Raw genomic sequence first — 20,323 nt, forward strand, 5'->3', positions numbered from 1 at the left:
AGATACCACACACTAATTTCAAGAAGCCAAATAGAGCGAATAATTGTCTAGACCAGCGGTTCTCAACCTATGGGTTGGGACCCCTTTGGGGGTCTAATGACCCTTCCTCAGGGGTCGCCTAAGACTCTCTGCAACAGTGTTCTCCATCTGTAAAATGGATAAATGTTAGGGTTGGGGGTCACCACAACATGAGGAACTGTATTAAAGGGGCGCGGCATTAGGAAGGTTGAGAACCACTGGTCTAGACCGCTACCAAGTTGGTATATGGGCTCTAAACAGCTTTGAGGAAATGCAAAATTCACTTCTTGGGTTTTAATCACTGTCGCTTGTTTCATTGGTGATGTTTAGAAGTTTAAGGCCATGTGCTTCCTGGCAGACCTAACACGTGCGTGCCAGCCTGGCAAAAGCACAGCCTGGTCCGTGGGGAGGCCAGCAGTCAGCACAGGAGGATGGCCCAGCCTCCCGCCTCTCCAGAGCAGCGGTGGTGGTCCTCGGTAAGTCATGTGCCGCTCTTTTTTTAAAAATCTAACTTTACAAATTTTATACCCTGATTTTCTGCCTCAGCAGGACCACCTCATTACAATTACAAAATTACCGTTCCCATCATTCTGGCGGTAGAATTAGGTATAGTAGGTGATATCCCATTTTGAATTGGATACCATATCAGGTATCATAATTACTGAAAACCACATCATCACTATGAGTACATCACACAGAGAAAGTTGCTTATCATCTGGTTCAGACAAACCTTGATTTAAGGCATCCAGGGCAGACACCTGCGTCACATCCAGGGTTTCCGTTTCATCTCCTCTTGAGACTTCTCCAACAGATGTTTGCCTTTCAAAAATGTTGTTGTTGTTGTTAACCTGGCTCCCATTTTGTTTCAGTAGCCTGAAAACCTCGGTTTCCAATTCTCTGATCTAGGAGTAACATGTTTCAATATTAGCAGAGGAAGGAAGGAAGGAAGGAAGGAAGGAAGGAAGGAAGGAAGGAAGGAAGGAAGGAAGGAAGGAAGGAAGGAAGGAAGGAAGGAAGGAAGGAAGGAAGGAAGGAAGGAAGGAAGGAAGGAAGGAAGGAAGGAAGGAAGGAAGGAAGGAAGGAAGGAAGGAAGGAAGGAAGGAAGAGCAACCATTCTCTTCCCCAGCCCTGGGTGACTGGGCAAAGTTATGAAGGCTCTCCTAATATGAATACTAATACATATCTGCTCAGGATATGTGGACTTTGCAGCAGGACAAACACCACCCCTTTCCCAACCATTTTGTCTGTGAAAGCAGCATAGGGTGGATGGGAGGCAAATCTGAAACCCCTCCCACTGCTGTGCTGTGCCCCAGAGCTCCCCCCGCCCCCGTTTTTAAAGTGAGTCCTGGATCAGATGTGAAGTACAAGAACACAGACAAATGCCTGACTTGAACAGCATATCACATATTGTGTAATGAGACCCTAAGAATACAAATGAACTGAATTGTCTACTGCATTTAGACCCTCCTTTCTTCCATCAAGGAACTTGAGGTGTCATATCTGGATTTTCAGGAGATCTCCCACTCAGGCACTGATCTGACCTGGACTTAATTAGGTTCAGCAAGGTGACTGTATCATGTGGCTGCCAACTGTACTATCCATCAGCTAATCACCTAGGGATGACTGTCTAACAGAGATAATCTCTATGCAGGATACAATGTACAGTCAGACAGCGAACATCCTTGTAATGTGGTGGCAGCTAGTGCTTTTCAAGAAGTCATGAAGAACAATTCAAACTCTACATGGAAGACACATATTGAGAGGTGATCTATTAAGAATAGGTGGTTTAGTCTGATATTTTAATTTTTGGGTTTGATATACGGGCTTTGAAATATGATATATGGGCTTGATGATGGCTAATTTACCAGTTTGATACCACTGTGGTATCCAAAAAGTTTACCGATGTTGCATCTATTGTGCTGGAAGATTTAAAGAGGATTCCGTTCCCTGGGGCTCTCATTCTGGTTGTGGGACCTGTCATTCCAGTCCCAGAGTACAGATTCTGTTTCCTAGGGATGTCGTTCTAGTGTGTGACCAGACACTGCAGTTTCATATCACAGATTCTATTCCCCGGGGCTGTCATGCCACTGTGAGGGCTGTCATTCCAACGTCAAGGTAATCTATATGGGCCCAGAGACCTCCGTTGAAATCCATTCCGCATTTTCTTTTCTACCCTTTCTGTGCTGTCAGGCATTCCAATAAAGCCCATGCAGGTCAACTGGCATCCTTGGTTTCTATTGGTTCAAATGGGCCTTCCAGCCTCCCCCCCCTCCCCCCCCCGGTTGTTTCCAATGGACGATCCTGTCATTCCTTTAGTACCTCACTGCTTTCCTTGCAAATAAAAGCTGTTGTTTTGGACCCGCTTGTCTCTGCTGAATGGACCTGAGAACCAGTGTCTGAGCGAGCCCTCCACCCCAATCTCTTGTGTAAACAGAAAACCACGGGGAAAACCCACTACGAAGCAAACAGCCTCAAGGCGAGCAGTAAGTGCAGAAAAGCCCAGAGTTTGTCTAAAATATTTATATTGTACATCGAGGCAGTTAGTTACAATTCAAAAATAAAGTACATGTGACTCGTCTAAAATGACTTACGCGAGCCTGTAAACCTTGGACTTCCACAAAATGAGCTTTCTCCAAATCTTCTATCTTCTTTCTTTCAATCTCCTGTCTCTTGATAAATTCAAGTTCTCTTCAGGGGAAAAACAAACATTTTTTCTGGTTAGCATAATTTTTTCTAATTTTTAAAACAGATTCCAAAATGATTTGCTCTTGCACTGGACAATAATAATGAGTAGATCTTTTGCTACTTTGATAATAATGGCTATACGGCAGCAGGGGAGAAGAAAGTGTGGAATGGATGTTTTTTATTTTTAAATAAGCATGTTAGAAGTGCGGCGTAAAACAGATCTGTCAGAATAATTTCTTGCTTGTTTTATGAAAACCTACAAATTACCACAGCTGACAATGGCGAAACAAAATAAATACTTGTAACCCAAGTGTGTCATGGTGGTAACGCAGGGGCTTCTCCGTTAACCTAGTGATGGCAGCTGCTGGTATGCTGGGCTTTACATCCTTTCCCACTAAACCCTTTTCCATTTAACTGGATTTTTTTTTTAAAACAAATACATATTTAGTATTTGAAAAGTTGTAAGCAAACCTGCTTTAGTTAGTTTCAGGCAGTAACCATGTTGGGTCTGCAGTAGAACAGCTAAGATTCAAGCCCAGTAGCACTTCAGAGAACAACAAGCTTCTCAGGGTATGAACTTTGACTTTTGAAAAGCATCCCTTCTATTCACTTCATCTGCTGCTCTCCCTTCTCTTAAGGTTGAAACGACTGTCCTCTATCATGTAAAAGTCCTGAACAACAATCTTGATAAATAGCTTGGTTGTTTGATAGTAGCAAAGTGAAAAATGGCATTTACTTTACAGGCCTTTCCAACATGTTTCAAAAGAGAAGCCGCTGTGTGATTTATTTATTTTTTAGACAGTATTTCCCAGCTGCTTGATAGTTGGGAGTGCATTTTTGTCTGGATAAAAACTGAACACAAACTTCATTTCTACACACTGAAAAAAACCCCTTCTAATTTATCAGCTCCTACGACAATAAAAAAAAGAGAAGTGGATCAATGCAGAACAGGACCTCATTGCTCCAATAGGCATATAGTGTCGGCAGGATCTAATGTGGCAACATGATTTTTCAAGAGTCACTTTCACACTTGAGCATGCTCTGGCACTTAAGCTGTACAAAAGAGTATGAACTAGAGACTCACACCACTATGAATGCACATTGAGATGTATTTTTAATGCATGCATGCCTCTAACATAAAAGTGAATCCGAAACAGTCACTGGACATTCACCTGCTGGTTTCTCAAGAAGGACTGCTTCATTCTCATGAGAGCAGCTGCCAGAAGCTCTCATTCCCAAAAGCAGAAGAAGGGAGAGGTGGTGAAAGAGCAGGTGAGTGAGCAGAGAAAGAAAGCACTGCCAGCCACCTACCCTTCTGCCACTGGTACCACCTCCTACAACTCCTATGAATGACAGCATCCCATAGCCAACTGTCTGATAGGGACACAGCCTCTAACAGGTGCCTCATTTTCCAAAGGAAGGACAGTGAAGAAAAGGAGGTCATACACTGGCTGAGATCACCATCCTCTTTCAAACATAAACAATCATGTTTGCGTTATGGGTTCATCTCAGTTCCCATATGTGTTCTGTGATGCCTGATTAGGATCAGGAACATGTGGAGAAAGGATGTCAGTCTTTCTTCTGGTATCATTTTCCAAGGGAAAACTACATATCCTCCCAGACTGCTGTTTCAGGCTAGGAAAATGGTACAGGAGGGAAGACTGAAAAATGATGTACTTCACAGGCTGATACAAACTGGGAACTGAACGTATAGGAACTGAGGAGAAACTACAACTTGTGTGTGATTGCATTACATGTGACCCAGCATGGGAACCTCAGACCCAACCTGAATACTGTAATGTGTGAAGATGCATGACCAGTAAGCAACCTAAGTCAAACCTTGGCTGCTGCTTACTTTTGCTGGAAGTCCTTAATCAGTTTCTTTGCTTTGTTGTATTTCTTCTCCAGGGCCTGGTACTGACTCTGAGTCTCTTTCAGGTGTTCATTGACAGTGTGACACAGGGATTGCGCCTCAATCCAGTAGCTCTCAAGTTTCATCATCCTGTCCTTGTTCTCCTCGATGTTCTGCTGAAGCTGGTTCTTCTCTAGCTCCCACCGTACTTTTTCATTCTCGGCAGCTTGTAGCTGGACAGAGCAATGAAGAAACTTTTAAATTCATCTTTGGCTAGAAATATTGTAGGTCCACAACAGCAGCATATTATTCATTGCTGTGATTAAGCATTAGGGTTGCCAGCACCAAGTTGGGAAATACCTGGCAATTTTGAAGATGCAGCCCAACTAGGGCAGGGTTTGGAGAGGGGAGGGACTTTGAAGGGGTATAATAATGCCACAGAGACCACCTTCCAAAGTGGCCGTCTTCTCCAGGTGAACAGATCTTTGTCACCTGTAGATCAGTTGCAATAGCAGGAGATCTCTAGCTACCATCTCAAGGTTGGTAACCCTATTAAGCATGCATGACATGACCAAACATGCGGATAATGGCAATTTAGAGCACTACAATATCATTCTATTCAACTCTGAGTAAGGTAAAATGAACAATCTTTAAAATGCACTTTTTTCGCCCAGTATTCATTGCCTCTTCCATGATCCTGTAATGTTTAGGACCATGCGCTTCAAACATTTCTTAGGGTTTTGTCACATGCATAGACTGAAAAACAATCACAGTGCAGTACAGAATGGATTTAATTTTATTATTCCTAGGGTGGCAAATCAAAAAGATGCAGATGCAACTATCAAAAAGGTGAAAATTTAAATATAAGAAGTAACAGCCTACTTCTGGTACTATGTTATATGTTTGAGGCAAGCCTGAGCCCCTGCCCTTGCCTTAACCCTAACTTACTATTTTTATTTAATTTATTCAGTCACAAATTGTTCCCAAAATTGAAACAAAAAATAAATTAAATAAAAATAATAGGTTGGGGTTAAGGCAAGGGTAGGGGCTCAGGCTTGCCTTAGTGTTACGTGGTGTTCTAGGGCGCAGTCCGAGAATAGGGCTATGATGAGTTTTAGGTTTTGGGTTTTTGTTACAAATTTGGGAACAATTTATGACTGAATAAATTAAATAAAAATAGTAAGTTAGGGTTAGGGTTCAGGCAAGGGCAAGGGTTAAGGCAAAACCTGAAACTGACCATAGCCCTATTCTTGGACTGCGCCCTAGGACTCAACGTAACACTAAGGTAAACCCGAGCCACTGCTCTTGCCTTAACCCTAACATATTATTTGTATTTAATTTTTAAGTCATAAATTGTTCCCAAAATTGTAACAAAAACCCAAAACCTGAAACACACCATAGACCTATTCTTGGACTGTGCTCTAGAACACAACATAACACTAAGGGAAACCCGAGCCTTTGCTCTTGCCTTAACCGTAACCCTAAATTGTTATTTTAATTTATTTTATTCAGTCTCAAATTGTTCCCAAAATTGTAATAGAAACCCGAAACCTGAAACTGACCATAGCTCTATTCTCGGACTGCGCCCTAGAACTCAACGTAACATTAAGGCAGCGGTTCTCAACCTGTGGGTCGCGATCCCTTTGGAGGTCGAATGACCCTTTCACAGGGGTAGCCTAAACCATAGGAAAGGGTCCATTGAATACTTACTGTGAAGGGCCTTTCTACTGGACGGCTAGGGGGGTATCTTGATTGGGTGTCTTCTTCATTACTTGCAAGGAGGCAGGAACCACTTAATAGAGTTGAAACTCCCCTCCTTCCCAGACGCGGTTCAAGGACCCCCCCAGTATTCGAACTGACAAAGTAGTGCTCACAAACAAACTAGACACAGGAAGGATAACACGCTAACAAGAAACTATCTACTCCCCGGGAACTAACTGAACTATGAAACTGACTAGAGAACTGACATTAACAAGATGACAACTAGGAGGGGGCCAAGATACCTAGTCAGTCCAGAAACAGGAAAGGCCCTTCACAGTAAGTATTCAATGGACTCCCTTCTCATCATGCATGGGGGTATCTTTGATTGGGGCTCCTAGAGCGTCCCCACAAAAATGGGTGGGTTGTATCAGTCCCCAATGATATTTTCTGGTGACCTTTTCCAAACGCCCTCTGGAGGCAGCTGCAGAGAGCTTCAGCCCAGTAGTGTCTTACAACTAAGAGGCTCGATGCCCACCGCCGCAGCCCTGTACATGTCCCTCCACTGAGGCGGTTCCTGGGGCTGCGCTGGTCGCTGCACTTCTTACTGGAGTGTTCGGGCTACCCAGTGTATCGGCAAAGCTTGAGCCTTGTAGGCCTCTAATATGGTAGCCCTTGAGCGTCAGACTAATGGCTGCTGATAAGTAAACCCCATTACGGGTGGGAGACGTTGATAAAGATTGACTCCCATCTTCTTGCTGGCTCAGATCTTATTAAGAACGCGCCTTGATTTCCCCAAGACGCCGACAATAGTGCCAGAGCCTCTCTTTGGGTGTGCAGGGTTAGGCATGAAGTCTGGAATCGCTATTTTTTGCTCATGTGGAACGCGGAGTGGATCTTGGGGTTGAAGGTGGGTCCAGCCACAGGCCTACCTGTCTGATGGAAGGTACAGAATTTTGTTGTTCGCCGAGAGGGCCCAGAGTCTTCAAACTCGCTTCTGCCGCATGTTAAGGCGCATCAAGAACAGGCTTTCATGCGAATCCACCGTAAAGGGATTGATTGAATAGGCTCAAACGGTGGCAGTGTTCGTAGAGCCGCTAGACCGCAGAAGGTTTACTTAATGGAACTCCGTGGATCCCCGGGTGGTTGGGATAGCCTGACCTCGGAGAAACCCTACGCCGGGTGTCTGAGAGTGGCCTGCCCCTGATGGCAGGGCAAACAGTGCGATCACGTCGGTGAGCTGTCTTTGCTTAGAGACGCCAGAGAGGCCCATCTCAACCCCTCTGAAGGGAAGTCTAGGACGCTCTCTGACTTTTGGCTTCTCTGGGTCGCATGTGCTTGCTTGGGCTCAGCGCACTAAGGTCCTCCATGACGCATTGTAAATATTAATTGTGGACTTCTGCGCATGGACAGAATAGTTGGTGACCCGTTTCTTGAATAACCTTTGGCTGCTAGTCTCCTCCTTCACACGCCACGGGTCAAGTTTAAATCCAGCTGGGTCCGGGTGGTATGGGGCCCTGTAGGAGGAGGTCCTCCGATGGGGTTAGGGGCCACTGGTTCTCTGCGGCCATTTCCTGTATGGTTGAGAACCATGGCCTCCCTGCCACCGGGGCCACCAGTATTACTCTGTCTGATTGATCCTTCCTTGTGAGTCATGGAATCATCGGAAAAAGTAGGCTTGGCCATTCTGGTCAGCCAGGGCTGCCTGTTGCTAGGCCGCCTGTGAAAATGTCTTGTCGCGAATTTTGGCACTTGGGTACTGTCCTGCGCTGTACCAGGGTTCACGAGAGGCTGCCTAGGGATTTTGCAGATTCTGTGGAACTCTCTTTGCTGAGCTGCTATCTGGCTTCCATTATTTGTTTCCCGCTGAGCCGTCTGCCTGGCTACTTAGCTTGCCCTTGATATGTTGGGCTCTTGCAGAGACTGTAGGTGTTTTTTCTTCTGCCGGTGATCTCGGCTTCCAGGAAGGTTCGGGATCTCTCGATCTGACGTTTATATAGATCTTGCTGCCACGCTGTCCGTAAGCACTAGTATGTGCTGCCGCTGTACCTGAGGGCTAAAATGTTTCTGCGCTAGAGAGTATGCCCCTTGTCTCTCAGCACATTGATTTGTGGTGGATAACTCCTCCTCTGACCATTGTCCCTGGGTAAATCTGTTGGTTGAGGGTTGCTCCTCAGCCTCCCGCAGGCTGGAAATCTGTAAATATCTGGCGGTCTGCCGTATGAGGAAGCATTTGCCTTGTGCTAGGTTGTGCTTGCTTAGCCACCAACTGAGGCTGGACTTCACTACAAAGCGGGAATGGAGATGGGTTTGTCCCTCTTCCTGATGATATCCCATTGGAAATTCATGTAGCATCTGTTGCAGAGGCCTCGCGGGAACCGCCCCACTGGTTTAGGTCCATGGACTGGAGATAAAGAGTCCCAGCAAGCTGGCTGCCTTGAGCAGCCATGGTCGCTGGGAGCCGGCAGGTAGTGCCTTGCAGCGAGCTGGATTTTGCTACCCTTTCTGGAGTGGATGAATACGCGCTTTTGTCGCGGTCCACCATTGCCCGGTGGTGTTCCAGTTCTTGTTTGGGGACCAGCGCAGCTTTTCTAGGTTGGACTAAGAACTGCGGCCTGCAGCACCTCCGACCTTGGCCACGCCCTCCTGCCTGGAGTTTGCTCCGGGACCTGATGAGGAGGTCGCCTAAGTAGGGATGGATGTGGATCCCCTGTTCCCCAGTTGGATGATGGGTCCCAGGAGGATCTTTGAGAATGTTCTGGAGCGTGGCCAGGCCAAGGGTAACGCCTCTGTACTGGAGTGCTGCTCGCCCCACTGCAACCTTAGGAACTTTCTGTGGCCGGTGGATCATGATGTGGAGGTAGGCCTCCTTTGTGGGTCTAATGAGGTGAGGAAATCGCTGTGCCTCAGGGCTACCGATATGGTTCTTAGAGTTTCCATGCAAACTTCTTTGGTATGGAGCTAATTTGTTGACCGTCCGGAGATTCAGCATCTGCTCTTGCAGTCCCCTGCGCTTTGGGGACTGTGTAAAAAAGTGTGAATACTGCGTTGGAGAACTCCTCCCGCGCCGGGACCCGGGGCTTCTATGGTTTTGCATTTCCAGCAGGTGGGGCCACTGTCTGAAGGGTTCGCCTTTCTTGTTTTGGGAGAGTTTTCCGCGATTGGGGATGGAACGAATTGCCTTTGAAACTGTAGGAATTCTATTACGAAGTCTCCTGGATGACCTCTCTGACCATCTGTCCACGTATTCTGCTGCTGGGTAAACCTATTGTATGCCCCCGGCCCTCACAGAAGTCACCGCTTCCCCTTAAAGTCCGGGCTTGAAGGGCTTCGCTTGTTGCCCGCTTTGTTGAAGTGTTTGTCACTTAAAGGAATTCTCGTTGCCAGCCCCGTTTGTTCCCTTCAGTGGGGAATCTGGGGAGTGCCCTGTTGATCTAAACGAGGGTCTGCCATAGTGGAGGTGTTGCTCTTTTCATGCTTGATAACTTTGGCATTGTTTTCTTTTTGTCCTTAGTTTCATTTAGACCCTGTCTGATCGGCACCAAATAGGGCTGACCTGGGTGATAGGAATATGCGGGTAACCACGCTTTTTTAGAGCGAAAGGCCAGCCGTAAGCCAGTGGTCGAGCCAGGTACGCCTGGCACCATGTTATCGCCATGGCTCTAGCAACCAGGGTACGCATTAGGTGGCATCTGCCATGAAGGCGCTAGAAGCCATGAGGACGCTACTCCACTCTCTGGTGGCGGTGTCCAGCTCTGAACAGCGCTTCCAGTACCCTTTTCAGCCACACCATACCAGTTCTGGCCACCGTGGGAGGCCGGGTGAGGGTCTTGCTGTACCGCCAGCCATTCATGCTCTTCTCAGGGCTGCTTCGACCTCCTATCTAGGGGGTCCCTGATGTTGTTCTCCCCTTGACTACCAGGTCTGCAGAGTGCAGAGCTGCCACTGGGGCTGCCCACCGGGGGCCTGGAAGCAAGGTGTGAAATCAGGAGGCATGAGGTAAGTTTTCTTGAAGGATGGAGGCAGGGTCTTGTGAGCTGGGCCGGGCTTAATCCACCTCTTCCTAATCAGTGACAAAATACTCGGACGGGAAGAACTTCTCTCCCCTCCTGATCCTTGGGAAAATAGTCCATATTGCTCTTTGGGTAGCCTCCTTCACGGGCTTGCCGGGGTGGGAGGGAGGTCTGGGTCTGCGGGGGGTCTTGCCCTCCTGGTCCCAGTAGGTCCAGGGGCTGAGATTGCCTTCTGCGGATCAGCAGTTGCAAGTTCTCCCAATTTGGAAGAACCTGGGCTTGTTCTGTTATTCCCACTGGTTTTCCTCTGTGTCTGAAAACTGGCTCTCTACCCCTCTCCTCTCTGGGAGGAGTCCTCCTCGCCTGGAAATCTCGATGGGGTTCCTGTAGGCCAGGGTCAACCCTTTCTCTGTGGAGCTCCAGCCGCTGGTGGCTGCTCTGAGCACTGGAAGCCTGGCGGGCTTCTGGCATCTGTGGGCTTTTTTTTCGGATTTGGTCCTATTGCCAAGAAGCGGCTTAAGTCTGCTGGTGGGCTGCTTGCCAGGCCGCTGGCAGAGGCTGCCACAATCTGGCTGGAGATTACGCCTTCAAGGCTCTCCCTCCCCCCTGGGTTTCTAGTGCCCGTGGCTCACAGCTGGGGAGGCCGGGACTCCAATCCCGCTGGGTGGGAGGACCCGGCTGTGGAGCCGCCCCTGTGGCTCGGCAGCTCTCAGAAGGCCGAAGCCCGAAGCCTCTTTCTGCTTTGGCGCTACAAGGCTTGGCGCTGAGCCAAGCACTGCCCGCCGCCGCTTTATCCCCTTCTTTGACGCCACTTTTGGCCGGTGGGTAGGGACTCGCCACTTTATTTCTGGCTGCCTGCCTCGGCCGCAGAACGGGCAAAAAGTCCTCCTGGGGGGTAAAGGATCCGGGTCGGCCATCTTGAGGCGGGATCCAAGGAAAATGGCGGAAGCTGTTTCGCCAATAATGGACTTCTACACTACATAGCTTCCCCTTCGGTTTGATCAAGCGTCCCCCTTCCCACCTACTAGCAGAGGCAGGGGGAGACAAACAGGGCAATAAAATACACAAAACACACTGACTTTAGAAGCATCCCTGGGAGTTGGCACAAACGCCTTGCACCTTTGCAGGCAGGAAAGAATACTGAGGGGAATAACCCCCGAGCACGGGCCATACAGGAAGGGGAGTTTCAACCTACAAGGGTTCTGCCTCCCTCAGGCAATGGGGCAAAGACACACCGTAATCAAGATACCCCCCGCCGCCAGTAGAAACACATATTTCCCATGGTCATAGCAATCGAGACACAAATAATTTCATGGTTGGGGGTCACCACAACATGAGGAACTGTATTAAAGGGTCGCGGCATTAGGAAGGTTGAGAACCACTGGTTTAAACGTTTAGAGAGCAAACCTAAGCATATCTACTCAGAAGCACGTTCCATTTTATTCATTAAGGTTTAGGATTATTGTCTTAAAATACTTAATATCCATGAGCCAGAAACGGAACTAAGCTACAGCCTTAAAAGTTTTAAATCTCTGACAATTTAACATTCATTTTGTTGCTATTGTCAAAGGCTTTTGTGGCTAAAATCAACTGGCTGTTGTGGGTTTTCTGCGCTGTGTGGCCGTGGTCTGGTAGTTTTTCCTCCTAACATTTTGCCTGCATCTATGGCCAGCATCTTCAAAGGCATGTCATGGTAACATGTGTTTCTTTATGCAGATAAAACATTAGGAGCAAAAACTACTAGACCATGGCCATCCACAGTGCAGAAAACCCACAACAGCCAGTATTTTATTGGTCTTCTCATAAAGTTGTCGGGGATAATCCAAAGCACTGCCTCACTTAAATCAGTACAACCAATCTGGTAACTGTGGGTTTATCTTCCAATGATTCCATCCTTCATTGATTAAGCATGAATAACATTATGTTCCACAGAATTCCGGGGGGGAAATAAAAACTTAGGAAAAATACAACCAAGACTTATATTTTACTAATCTCACACTGTTAGCCACATGCCAAAACCACTAAAAGTCTCTATGAATTTTAAGTGGCTACAGAAGTACACCCATATGGATTTTCACTCATATTAGGCATTAATCTGGCAAGGAGAAAGGGGTTTGGGTTTTTTAAAGGAGGGGAAAAATGCAAAAGAAAAAAATAAATTATGCTGCAGACTAATTTCATACACCAATGACAGGTCTGATCTTTAGAAAAATAAACATTCTGCTTTGCATTTTCAGTTCCAAAACACTTGCACTTAAAACTTTCTAAATAATTAAAAAAAAACCTCTCCAAACATACAATTTAATTTTAAAATACTGTATTATCAAAGGGTAACAAAATGAGGGCCTCCCTCAAGATACTAAGCAAGAAAGGCTCATTAAACAACTGTATTTACTAAAGCAATATAACAGCATTTACCAAAGCAATACAACGGCATTTCTAAGAATCAGTTCTGAGTTAACTGTCTCCTTTGTGAAAAGAAACCAAATAAAACTCCCATGCTTCCCAGAACTAAGTCAGTAAGCAGCAATCTCTCCCAGATGGCAGACGCAAATGCTTTACTATTTCCTTCCAAAGAACCTAAACCCCTTTCTCCTTGCCAGATTAATGCCTACTATGCCTACTATGTGCAAAAGTAGTAAAGATGTAATACACAATTGCAGCTACTTTCTTGCAGTCATAATCTCCCTGATCCCACTGACGCTGGGATAAAGCTGTCTGCACCAAAACAAAAACACAGGAGCCACAGCACCTCTTCTTCGGTGTGATTTCTTGATAAAGACTTACTTTTCCCCCTGCTTGCTTTTGGATTCTCAGCCTACATCAGCTGACAATAAGAACATCACCCATTTAGTACCCAGCGAGGGGTTCTTACCTTTGTCTTCAGCTTCTGAATCTCAGCTTCGGTGACTGCATGTTTGATTTGCAACTGAAAATCAAAACCACAAAGCAAATTAAGTGACCTGCAAGTGCGAAGGCTCTAATGTTTTTAAAAGAGACTTCTGCGCTGCCACCTGAATCCTGTAGCGCAGAGCAGAAGGCCCACAGAAGTGCTGCAGTGCAGTAGACTGTAAATTAAAATATCTAGCTTGGAAAATGACTCAGTCCATGCAAGTTAATTAAAGAAAGCACTGCTGGCTGGCCTCTCAGAATATCAGATCAGTATGCATCCCGTCTGCCAGGGCAACTCAAAATGTGTTGGAGGACGAAGAGGAAACATCAGTTGTTATATTCAATGTGGTGGTCAGCCTGGATGTGAATGTCCCAGAGCACACCAGTAGTCTTAGAAAGCCTCACTGGGTGGATTAAGCAGAGCTTGTCAGAGGGCAGCTAACTCAGAGAAGAGGCGATTACAAGGCTCTAATTCCAAACAGCAGATGACAAACACACCTACTGCAACCAAAAACTCATCCTACGCTTAACGAACAGGACAATAGGATTTGGGGACAGCAACTAGCTTTAAAAGGCAAAGAAACGACAACCCAAAACCATTCTTCCAGTTTAAGGCTCAATACTTGAGGCTCAGTCCAGACAAAACTTCACACTAGGGCTCATGGTGACTAATGGTCGAATCCCCACTACCGTCTTAGCCAGGTTTCAGAACACAAACTAACCAGGTTTGAGGTCGTTTGTGTTCTGAAACCTGGCTAAGACGGTAGTGGGGATTCGACCCATGATATGTTGTGAAACCAGGATTCAGAGAACACTTTCAAGTCCTGGTTCACCTTGACCAATGCTAGTTGAATCACTGTTGCTCAGGGCCGGCATCTCTGTAGCCAGGAAATGTACAAGGGCTGCACGGGATTAAGCCAGAATGCTTGTGTTTGTATATCACGCAAAAGCACATTGTGGCCAATAAATCAACATTAAACCATGGCTTCAGAGCCTGGCTTGATGGACCCCAACTAAATTATAGTTAACACAGCAGCTTGTATTCATATGATCGCACTAACCAAGATTAGTTTAACTAATGATGGTTTTGCTTAATGTCTGAACCTACACATATTGTCCAATCTATGATTTTGAACCTGCCTTTGAATCCTGATAGTCGAAGGTCGATTGTGCACGGTCCAAATATCCCGGGTTAAGCAAGGGAAATATCCTGGTTTGACCAAGAAGGTTGTACAGGTTCCCGGTCCTAAAGAGGGTTTGTCCTATGATATTTCCCTCCATCCCAGGTTATTCAAAAAACACTAAAATTGCGGTCTTTTCCTAAAATCCTGCGTTGAACCCACTTCCATGGGAACACCACGGGAGCAAAACCAAGCTATTTTTCCAGCCCTGCTGCCTGGTCTCCCTGCCTTACATTCATTTACAGCCTTTCTTGCTTAGTATCTTGAGGGAGGCCCTCATTTTGTTCCTGCTCGCTCTCACCAAGTACCACCACTAGCCGAGCCACAGCCCAGAGAGCCCAGCCCCGCAGCTCCAGGCTCACATTCCCAATAGGAATGCTAGAACCAGGGGGCATTCATTGAAAATGCTGGGGGGAAGAATTAGGACTAATAAAAGGAAACACTTCTTCACGCAACGTGTGATTGGTGTTTGGAATATGCTGCCACAGGAGGTGGTGATGGCCACTAACCTGGATAGCTTTAAAAGGGGCTTGGACAGATTTATGGAGGAGAAGTCGATTTATGGCTACCAATCTTGATCCTCTTTGATCTGAGATTGCAAATGCCTTAACAGACCAGGTGATCGGGAGCAACAGCCGCAGAAGGCCATTGCTTTCACATCCTGCATGTGAGCTCCCAAAGGCACCTGGTGGGCCACTGCGAGTAGCAGAGAGCTGGACTAGATGGACTCTGGTCTGATCCAACAGGCTAGTTCTTATGTTCTTAGGGTCCTAGAGGGGATGGGGAGGGAAGCGCCTGCCTGGCAGGATGCTCTCAAGCTGCCCCAAAGACTAGTCAAATGTTATTTGGTATACCATGGGGGGTGGGGGGTGAATGTTTCATGCTGTGGTTTCTTGCGCACCTTGAAATGTGGCTGGGACATAGTGCTCTGCCCAGCATTGGTCAAAAGTTTTTACTTTGTACAGCACAACTTGCTTCTGGTGTTGCTCACTGTACTGGCTCCTTTCCAAAGCTAGAGAAAAGGGTGAGGGTGGTACTGCTTGGTTTTCCTGTGGTTGCTGTGGATCCACCAATTAGAAGCATTGCCCTTGGGGGGGGGAGCTAATCAGAATGCAACACACCCAGGATGTTCGAGCATGCGAGGCTGCATCTGCGTTATAAAAACAAAAAAAAGCCGGGCTCGTGCGAAAGAAATCAGAATATTTCCTCCCAGTCTTAACTCGATTCCTTCACAGAAACAGGCACCCATGCGAAGGGAGAAACTGGGATAAAATAGACCTGGATGTTAAAATACTGAGTGTAACCCGGTATTATTATGTTGTGCAGGATCGACCCAAGGCTTCATTCACACAAAGAAACAGGTTGGTAGCTTTGTGAAATCCATGCCATTATAGCCTGACGCTATAATTCTGATCAACCCCTGTGCAAGAACGGATCTTGCACGTGGGGTGATGTTCAACATAACACCAAATCACAGATCTCTGTTTCACGATACTAATGTAAACAATGCAAGTAAATAGTCGACAGAAGCATGGTGAAATGGATGGAGATGTGTGGTGAACTGTGGCACAAAAACAGCCTCTAGCCTCTCTCCAACTATACCTGAATAAGTGTTACATTCAAGGAAAAACTTATTTAGAATAACAGAGCCATAAACATATTCCTAAAATAATTTTGTAATGTACAATCTGGCTCAGGAACAGAGAGTGTTTTCCAGTACTCAGACAAGGCTTCTTATTACAAATATGGGAAGCAAACACAGATCAATAGAGCCCAAAACTGCACAGAGGATCCCACCAAATCACAAGCATCAGCGAAGCTGTCTGTCGGCATCCCCCCCCCCCCCCAATAATCCTCTGACATTGAAAAGGCTTTTAAAATAAATTAAAAAACCATATGAAGTTGTTTTACAATATAAAGCCTATGCTGGCATGTCTATGGTGCTAACTGAATTGTTGAAAGATAGTTAATAACAAGAATCCTTTGCAGACCTGCTGTGGTAGTCAAGCTGTTCTGCTGTCAGAGCCATAATGCCAATTGTAGGGGCCAAAAGGGTTTTAAAGCCACTTGGCTTCACTAAGGACAGAAAACTTCACTATTCTACTGGTCCCAGGGCCATTTCTAGAACAGCAGGGAATAGATCAGGAATAGATGAGTCGGAAGGCAATAAAATATTACCGACTGCAAAGGATACCAGAGGAAAGGGAAAAGTTGAGAATGCACCACAGCAAACTGTTTTATTAGCACTGCCCCCTGCTCAGCCACGTATGGTACTTGTTTCCCAGCATTAGTGGGAGCAAGAATGTGGAGAAAACCAATATTAGGTGATAGAAGAAGAAGAGTTTGGATTTATATCCCCCCTTTCTCTCAGGAGACTCAAAGGGGCTTACAATCTCCTTGCCCTTCCCCGCTCACAACAAACACCTTGTGAGGTGGGTGGGGCTGAGAGAGCTCCGAAAAGCTGTGACTAGCCCAAGGTCACCCCGCTGTAGGAGTGCACAGGCTAATCTGAATTCCCCAGATAAGCCTCCACAGCTCAAGTGGCAGAGCGGGGAATCAAACCCAGTTCCTCCAGATTAGAATGCACCTGCTCTTAACCACTCTTAACCACAGCCAGCGTTCACAGTAAAGAGCCACTCAAGAGTCTTCTAAACTAATTTATTTATTTATATTCAGTAAGTTTCCACAACAGAACGGGGATTCGAACCTGAGTCTCTCAGATCTCAGTCCAAAACTCTAACCAGATCAGCACTTTGTCTTGCCGAGCAAGTTATATTATTGAGATCTGGAGTTTGCAATGTTTGATTCAATTGCTTTTTTTTTAAAGACATCATCTTTCAACTTATCCTGTACAGACCATATGGGAACCATCACCAATACCAAACTACTACGATTTGGGGGAAGTGGACATATCTACCAAAATTCAGGTACTGAAGACTGCTCTGCACAGCAAACTCTGTACTATGCATGCACACTTTCACTGGTCAGGGAAGGTGATTTTTGGCACATGTACTTGCCTTTTGTATATATAGGCACAGGAGTGCACTGATCACAGATAACAGGGAACACTGACAGTGAGGAAGGGGATTTTGTTTTGCAAGTATGTCTTGTGTGAAGTGAAGCTCACTATTCAATGGATTATGTGTCGTCCACATTTACATACACAGTGAAATGGGATTTCTTTTTATTTTTATATAAGAAGAAATATTTTTATGTGACTTGAGGATTGCTGGAGCCCCCATCTTACCATGATTCAGGGTCTTTTATCTCAGCTTGGCTTTCTTTCAGTTACAGAGCTTAGTTACAGAAAGGTGCTTTAAGCCACAGAGCACAGAAAGGAAGGAAGGGAGGGAGAAGACAGAGCTCCCCTCACCCACAATTCCATGCGAAAAATAGATTCTTGCACTCCTGGCTGTGTATGTGAATGAGGAAGATGTGGGAATAAATACATGCGGCTGCTCCACCACATTTAGTCTGGTGCCAAAATATAGGAGACACAATAGGTATTCCAGATAGGTATGACTTCACTGAGGAACAAATATCACCTTCCAATCTTGACCTATTTGGGATTCTAAAAACATCTGGTGCAAACGAGCAACATGCTTCTTTTTCCAGATAATGAGTGTTCTTAAGAAAATACTATCAAGTACACTGTCCTGCAATATTCATTTGTGAAGATGTCATGTTTAGCATATAAAATAAAGTCCAAAACATTCAATTTGAATGTAAAAGGGAAGACTGTACACATTTGAAATACATTCTTTACATTCTTGGATTCTGTGGTAAAAGCAAAATAACCAAATAGTTGCCAGCCAGCTAAAACAGGAAAAAGAAGCCGGATAAAATTAAACCTGATTTTTTTATACCAAGCCCTAGAGCATTTACTCATGAGTAACTCCACTGAAATCAATGCAGCCACCTCAGTAGTTTTGAAAATGCAGCTTGTGCTCTAATAAACAGCATTTTCACATTTGTAGATCACTGTCAAAACGGCAGCACATCATGACCCGTTCCTGCAACAAATGTTTAAAAGACCTGGCAAAATTTGTCTCACTTAGCTCAAGCCATTTGCATACATTGATTTTACAAGTCAGTAGGAAATCAATGCAGACCATTCAGAGACAGGAACCCAGATCACTGAACAAATGAGATGACGTGAATCGATACCGTCTGAATGTCAGCGCCAAGTTCTCCGGGCTCACCTCTTTGAATTTGTGAGCCAATTTGCTGGTGTCCAGTTCTGTCGGGGAAAACATGTCATCGTTTTCGGGAAGCTCAAACACTTCAATGGCCATATCGCCTCCTGGAAGGATGGGTCCCATGTTATCATCGTCTTCGTCTGTCGCATATTCCCCTGTCTTAGCAGTAGAGAATTAAAGAATTTATGGCCTTCTCTTTCATTAGTGACAGACCCAACATTACTGCATTACAATTTACAATATTTACAAATCCAATCTGTACTGTAAACCAGAAGAGAAAGTTAAATAAACAGACAGGAGCTAGTAACAAAGGATAGAATCTTTAGAGTAGAATGCCAAGTAGGTGAATGTACATCAGAAGATTAATAGCTTGAAAACAAGATTTTTTAAAAATTGTATCCTTTTCCCAAACAGCTTGGAGAGAAAAGACATGCTCCCGTGGCTTTTATTGCTTATCCCATTTACTGATAAGTGTGCCCCATTTTTCTTCTGAGTTTACCCTAATTTCTTTTCAAAACAACCTCATTAGGTGGAGGACCAATGAATGCACCTCATGTATAGAAACCTGCAGCAACCACTGGTTTGGACCCTCAGTATAGCTGGGCAACTTCTTTTGTGCCTAACTTTGGCTTGCAATCCCAGTAGGAAAAATGCCCAACTCTCCCTTTTCTTGCTGAAGAGACAAGGAACTTACTGCCCTGTTCATGGGTATGCTGACCTTTCCTCTTCTCCTCAGCACTGCTACACAAGAAGAGTAGTATGCACCCCTTTATTGGCTGCTCATAGAGAAATGGTCTCTGAAGTCTGCAAGGCAGGCTTATGACCTTCAGTGATGGATAAGAAATGACTTGAAGGCTTTTCACATGTGCAGGGTCCAGTTCTGACTGAGACTGTGGCATACGTGGAAAATAAGTTTTAGCCCCCTGCACCCACCATTTTCCCAATATGAACCATATTCCCTTTGACATATGAGGAGGTCCCTATGAACCAAAGGATGTCCCTATGAGCCAAAGATCATTTCAGGTTGAAAACAGTGCATGGGGAAGGGTGGGGGGGAACAGTGAAGCCCCTTCTCAAACAAAACGGGCTTCGAGGGGAATCCACAGTTCATATCTAACTGCTACAGAGGGTGGAGACTTCAGTCACTGTCAGAAGTGAACCAGGAACTCAAAAATTGTTTTTCCTCCTGAATTACTAAGTTATTCTTGTATGCCCCTACGAATGTATTTTAATTATCAATTTAGCCAGGACCTAGCCCAGGGGTAGGGAACCTGCGGCTCTCCAGATGTTCAGGAACTACAATTCCCATCAGCCCCTACCAGCATGGCCAATTGGCCATGCTGACAGAGGCTGATGGGAATTGTAGTTCCTGAACATCTGGAGAGCCGCAGGTTCCCTACCCCTGACCTAGCCTAACATAAGGTGGTACATGAGAACCTACTTATGATAATTCCAGGAGACAAGAACATAAAGGGTAGAAGAAAGAAAGCTGGAAAAACATCAAGACCTCTTTAATCTTCTGTTCATCAGACCTTATGGGTTCTACCTCTTGTTAAAACTTCACAGAAGTTAGCACAAAAATCAGTGCAGAAGTTTATTTTAGTATGGTGAGGCTAGAATGTCTATAGCCCTGTCTGTAATTTCTACTGGGTCAGAAAACGCAAAGCAATACATAGTTTCACGGAAGGATTCCCTTTGATAAGGTTCTACTAAAGAACTAACCAGGCATTAGAGCAGTGTTTCTCAACCTTCCTAATGCCGCGACCCTTTAATACAGTTCCTCAT

The 20,323-nt window shown here is 45.6% G+C and overlaps 1 protein-coding gene across 7 annotated transcripts in view; it reads right to left on the minus strand.

Moving 5' to 3' along the window:
• Window positions 1-20,323, minus strand: part of PPP1R9A (protein phosphatase 1 regulatory subunit 9A) — a 150,026-nt gene that overhangs the window by 28,055 nt on the left and 101,648 nt on the right. For all 7 annotated transcript variants that reach the window (XM_048510567.1, XM_048510566.1, XM_048510564.1 and 4 more), the window contains 5 exons: window positions 18,542-18,697; window positions 13,142-13,195; window positions 4,559-4,788; window positions 2,610-2,706; window positions 749-920 (listed from right to left, as the gene is read on the minus strand). In XM_048510567.1, coding sequence (XP_048366524.1) covers window positions 749-920; window positions 2,610-2,706; window positions 4,559-4,788; window positions 13,142-13,195; window positions 18,542-18,697 — 709 coding nt within the window. The remainder of the gene's footprint in view (window positions 1-748; window positions 921-2,609; window positions 2,707-4,558; window positions 4,789-13,141; window positions 13,196-18,541; window positions 18,698-20,323) is intronic.

Source organism: Sphaerodactylus townsendi, linkage group LG11, assembly GCF_021028975.2.
Source record: "Sphaerodactylus townsendi isolate TG3544 linkage group LG11, MPM_Stown_v2.3, whole genome shotgun sequence".
Classification (NCBI taxonomy): domain Eukaryota; kingdom Metazoa; phylum Chordata; class Lepidosauria; order Squamata; family Sphaerodactylidae; genus Sphaerodactylus; species Sphaerodactylus townsendi.